The 6,021-nt window shown below is 39.9% G+C and overlaps 1 protein-coding gene across 4 annotated transcripts in view; it reads right to left on the bottom strand.

Moving 5' to 3' along the window:
• Nucleotides 1–1,242: 1,242 nt before the first annotated feature.
• CRADD (CARD and death domain containing adaptor protein) overlaps nucleotides 1,243–6,021 on the bottom strand; it is a 44,201-nt gene continuing 39,422 nt past the window's right edge. For all 4 annotated transcript variants that reach the window (XM_073000281.2, XM_020815884.3, XM_020815893.3 and 1 more), the window contains one exon: nucleotides 1,243–3,183. In XM_073000281.2, coding sequence (XP_072856382.2) covers nucleotides 2,882–3,183 — 302 coding nt within the window. In that variant the 3' untranslated portion in view covers nucleotides 1,243–2,881. The remainder of the gene's footprint in view (nucleotides 3,184–6,021) is intronic.

Genomic DNA, 6,021 nt, shown 5'->3' with positions numbered 1-6,021 from the left:
ATTTCTCAGTCTCTCTCTCCACACATATTAAAATTGTCCTCCAAAATGTAATTAACAATTTAATTCCCCAGTTAAACAGATTAAAACTAGTCTTTTTCATGAAGTGGATGAAGCTGTTGTGGTCACAATCATGCTAGTTTTTGGACGTTAAGCTCTGCCAAGAAGGAAAGGCCTGATAAATTCCTGATCTTCCTTTCTAACAATTTCATGTTCCAGAAAGCAAAAGAGGCAAGGACTATCCTAAAATTAACTCTCAACAATAGAGAAGAATTGGTTGGTGAGGTGAAAGTAATGGCAGCATTGGGTAAAAGCAACTATCTTACCTTGGGACCCATGATACACAGCAAAGGAAAAGCTGAGGATAGTCAGATGAGCATGTTGGACATTAAGACAGCTGCTTTCCACAGGTGTAAAGAAACACTGAGTAAAAATACTAGAACACTGGCAAACACAGAAGTATGACTCTGTGATAGTCAAGCATCACTGCGAATGCTGGGCATTGGTAGTCTAATAAGAATATCAACAGGATATGCCCAGAGGACTGTTAACCAATTTGTGGAAGGAAGTACTTAAAACCAGATTCTGTGAGGAAAGTTTGTAGGAGTTTAATATGCTTAGCTTGAAGATGGTAGAATTAAGAATATGGTATTTATCTACACATATCTGAAGACATGTCTCATAGACAGAGAGAAAGTTTGTTTTCAGATTGTTGAGAAAGTATTTATTTTACTTTTATTTATTACATTTTTAGGATGCTTTTCTCCTAATGAGGGACCTGAAAGTTTATTCATGTTAAAAAGAAAAGGAATTTGGTCTGAATTTCTAAATAGAAGAACAGTGGGTGGAATGTCCCAGATGGTAGTGGACTTTCTTCTGTCAATGCTATGGTAGTGGATGTTCCTGTCAACATGGGGTTGGAGACATTGAGTTATACTGCCAAAGAGGGGAAATCTGTGTATAGGTATCTATTATGAATATAAGATGCCCTCTTTTAGGGTTGAGGGGTGATGTGGAATCCCATATAACATTACCTAGTGTTAAACAAGATGTGGGTACTAACTTTCAGGACACAACCTCCCATAAGCTGAGGCTTCAATCCTATGCAAATTTAAACATACTTAGATGCATGAATTTCAATGAATATGTACAATTCTGCCTAGGATCAGGCTGAGAAGTCACCTGCCAGGATTGTTGCTCCTCGAAAACTGCAGTACCATGTCATAAGAACGGTAGTAGTGGCTATCCAAGTCAAAAGCAATTTATTAATCAAATAATAACAACACTCTGACATAATATATATTATCACTTCTAAGTTTATTTCTCACTGTTTGTTATCCTTCATAATGGCAAGAATTCCTAGCAGGCACGTTTTTAAAAAATTGACTGTTACATTTCCCAAAAATGATGAATATGTTTCTTAACTGGCTGTTTGCAGTTTAGAGAAGTGCTGAAACACCAACTCTAATACTGACATAATGTCTGGTATCTATATATTATATTGTTCTCTATTTGTAAGAAAACTCACAGGTAACAGGAAATAAATAATGCTATAGTCTTAAAATATATGTTAACGCTTATTTAGGGTTCTTACAAAACTTGCCACTTCCTTCTGAAAACTGGAAATCAACCACAAATGGCTACTGCTATGGACAGGAAGGAGAGGGAACTACAGTATTGTGCATAGACTAAACGGGACAAGAACTTCCATGATCTTGTTAACTGGGAGAAGACAGCAACTGAGTCAGAAGATAGCTGGTCTCAGCACTACGCAAGAGCACAGCTACCAACTGTTTGGCATAGAAGACATGGGATAGTGGCTAAAATATTTGTTTAATGTTCACGCTGCCTTTCTGTTGTACCAAGATTCTGGAGAACAGGGTGCAAATTCCTACTTGCATATGAAATTTAACATGGTGACCTTGGTTTGGGAACATACTCTCTTCCAGAAGGGTGCTTTGTGGACAAAGTAGAAAAAGGAGAACTATGAGATCATTGGAAGAAAGGCAGCATATAAAATTAACAAAGAAAGAAATGGGGAATATGTTGGCATCCAAGTGTCAACAGACCTTCACAGCTGACTATGGCAGATGGGAACTGCAGCTCAGCAATATCTGGGAACCACATGCCCCTTCCAGGGTTGGGATCATGTAATGCTATGACAATTCAAAATGTCTCCTTTTGCATTTCCTAAAAGTAAGATGCTCCCTTGTCTCTTAGATGCAACTCAAAAGCAGGAGGCTCTTTCTCCCCATAGTGAAACCTTACCAAGAGCTGAGCACAGGTGAAAGTCTGCACACACAGAGTAAGATTTTTTGCTCTTATCTCCCTTTGCCCCAGAACAAGGTCTTATGCAGTATTAAAAAGTGCTTTGGAATATGTTCTGTTTCAAAGGTGGCAGTACCATAAGCTCATGTCCAAGCAGGAGTCTTAGTTTGAGTTAAACAAAGATTAGACAACTCAATGAAGGTTGTCCACTGATGTGCACAGCATAACAGACTAGACAGACCTTTATGCAGGCACAGTTCTTCAATCTCGAGTGTCTTTGGGCAGACTACATAAACTAAATGGGTAGTCATCAGGACACAGATTTACTACCATATGAATACATTTCTTTCTAAAGTCCTACACTAGTTTACCATGGCAAGGAGCCAGCTGAGCTTAAGCTTTGTAAGATTCTACCAGGCTGATGAGGCTTTAAATAAGGCCTTGGCTGTGGTCTGTGTGTCTATCCTCCATGAGTCTACCTATGAAGTATGGAGAAAGATGGTCAATCAGCTATGGCAACTGCACATGGAACAGCTGTGATCTGTATGAAAGAACGTCTGCATCTAATAGATGTAATTTCACAGAGATGTCAAGGTCTTCCAATGATAGTCAGTTCTCACTCAAACATCTGTTGGATCACAGAGGAATCAACCTCTACCTGCTTCAAAGTAGAACACAGACTCTCCAGAGTAGCTTCTTTTCCAAAATGCTGCCTCCATGAAATGAATGCACTCACAATCTGTGACTGTATATTGTAGGGGTGATTGGCTTTACAACGATAGATGTCATTTTGTGTCAAGCCCAGACACAATACAATGTACTCCCATTCAGCTCCAAGATTCCTAGCAAGTTTGTTAATTTGTTGATCCGTTGGTGGATTCTCCAAAGCTTGTTTTGAAATTCCAGGAATCTCATTATCTAGAACAGAAAAGAAAAAGTACAGATACATCACTCTGAAAAATTGCTGCAACATCTAACGTAATCCTCAGCGACTGAAATATTGGACAAGACAGAATTTTAGGGTAGACTTCTGAAGGACTGTCTTGGAAAAGCATGCTAATAAAATTCATTAGTTAGGCATAAAATCCATTAAACAGTTAAGAGGCAAAGTAGGTCACAGAGTCACAGAACTGTAGAGCTGGAATGAACCCAAAAGCAACCTACAGTGGTGCCTCAACTTACAACTGTCCCAACATACTGTACAACCATTTCGAGTTGCAACCAGCTCTGGCTGCAAAATTTTGCTTCAACTTGCAGCGGGAGCTTCGAGTTGCGATCAAAAGAGGCAGGGGGAAAGGCGGGGAATTCAAATTAGAGGGCTAACCATTAGTCACTGAAGAGCTTCTTTGTAGCTCTTTCGTCCCAACGGTTCGAGTGTGTGCATCAGAGGAGGCTTCGGACTGCCTGGTGCTGCTTTCTGGTTCTGAGTAAGTACATTTACAGGGTTTTGCAGGGTGGGTTTGGGCTGGGGGGGTTATGTTTCTGTGCTGTGATTTTTTGTGTGTGTTTTGGTGTGCTTATTTTTTCAGCCCCAGCGCTTTCTGATGGGGCTTGCTGTGTGCTTTATTTTTGGCTTTTTAATAAAAGCCCCAGCGCCTTCCAATGGGGCGTGCTGTGTGCTTTATTTTTGGTTGTGTTTTTTAAAAAGCCCCAGCGCCTTCCAATGGGGCTTGCTGTGTGCTTTATTTTTGGTTTTGGTTTTTTAAAAGCCCCAGTACCAGCACCTTCCGACGGGGCTTGCTGTATGGTTGGTTGGTTTGTTTGTTTTTATATATATATATATATATATATATATATATATATATATAAACAAATATATATTGTTCTTGTTACTATTACTACTATTACTACTATTACTACTATTACTACTATTATTATTATTATTATTATTATTATTATTATTATTATTATTATTATTATTATTATTATTATTATTATTATTATTGTTATTATTATTATTATTATTATTATTATTATTATTATTATTATTATTATTATTATTATTATTATTAGACCAGAACAGATTAATCACGTTCCAATGCATTTCAATGGGAAATGGTGCTTCAACGTACGACCATTTCGAGTTACATCCATCTTCTGGAATGGATTATGGTGATAAGTCGAGGCACCACTGTAGTTGAATTCCCTACTGATTCAGGCAATCCATAGCCAAATATGGCCATTCAAGGGGAGGAAGAAGAGTCGGTACCTTTGCTTTTACTCTCAGGAACTGACGTATAGGAGGTGCCAGAATGACTAGGAGCCCATAGTGAAGCCCCTACCCCACAAAATTCTTCCATAATAAAACTTCATAGTGTATTTTATATGTAGGCCCCAGCAAGCCATTGGTACCTATCTGTCACCTGATGCACAATTTCCACTTACTGGTTTGAGCTGGTCAAGAATAACAGAAAGCTATTCAGCAGCCACTAAATGTTCCTGCGATTTCTCTCATCCAAGGTCAGCCTTCTAGTACAGCATTGTAAAATTTTCTTTAATTCTGACAACATAAAACTGTCTGAATTATCATGACTTCTGTTTTCCATTTAAGAAGTAAATCTGGGTAACACAGGATGGAGCAAGTTCTCACCAAGAGCGCATTTTGTTTTAAAAATGGGGGATAAACTATTATTTGCTTGTCTCTTATTTCATAGTTCATCTTGAATATGTCAGCCATGGTGGAAAGTTGGTGTGGGGACTTAAAAATGAATAAAAGAAACCACAAGTGGGTTTTGAGAGGATTAATAAAAATGAGAGGTTACCCACCTGTAATTATAGTTCTTCGAGTGGACCTCTGTGATTCACACCGTGGGTGATTTGCGCCTTATTGGAAGATTCTAGAGTTTCTGCGGAAGCAATAAACACATTAGGATATGCCCCTCCCCACCTGTAAAAGTACCTTGGTGCCAAGAGTCCCCTTTCAGTTGTGTCAACTGAAAGTACACAATGGCGTGACAGAGGGGAGGATGGGCGGAATGTCTGAATCACAGAGGCCCACTTGAAGAACTACAATTACAGGTGGGTAACCTGTCATTCTTCTTTGTGGCCTCTGTGAATCGCACCCTAATAAGCTGTTTTACCTGGAGGCAGGGTGTCACACCAAGGTAGAGGCTAGAACAGCAAATCCAAATGCTACATCAGACTTTTGCCGGACGTCGAGTCTATAATGATGGATAAATGTGGACGGCTGTGCCCAAGTGGCAGAGGTGCAGAGGTCCAGAAGAGGTATGCCACAGAGAAAGGCTGTAGAGGCTGCCACTGCCCTGGTGGATTGAGGGCAAACCACTCTAGGGGTTGGTTGTCGAGCAAGTTGATAAGCAAAATGAATGGTAGAGGTGACCCATCTGGAGATAGACGGGGAAGTCACCTGATGGTCTTTTGTAGGTAGGAATGGAGCTCAGTGTCAAGCTCGGTATCGTAACAGTGCATGGGTCGATGACTTGGATTTACCGGAGGACATGAACTGTGTTGATGTAATGGAATGGAGTGAGTGTCCATGGACCAGGATGAATGTCGAGGATCGTCGATATCAGAGCCTGTGTCTCTGTGATGTCAAAACTGAGGTTGCTGATGCAATAGCATAGTAGTAGAATAAATTGACGCTGACTATGCCGAGCATGAAGAGTGATTTCCTTCATCTATTGTAGCAGGAAAGTATCGGAGGCTGGGGCTGCAAAAGCCTCATGTGTGGATGAAATCTGCTTGACCGTCCAAGATTTTTTCAATACCAAACAGGAAGCAGGTTGAGGTATAGTC

The sequence above is a fragment of the Pogona vitticeps genome, chromosome 5, assembly GCF_051106095.1.
Source record: "Pogona vitticeps strain Pit_001003342236 chromosome 5, PviZW2.1, whole genome shotgun sequence".
Classification (NCBI taxonomy): domain Eukaryota; kingdom Metazoa; phylum Chordata; class Lepidosauria; order Squamata; family Agamidae; genus Pogona; species Pogona vitticeps.
Note: the sequence above shows the minus strand (reverse complement) of the source record. Positions and strands in the feature narration are given on the sequence as shown.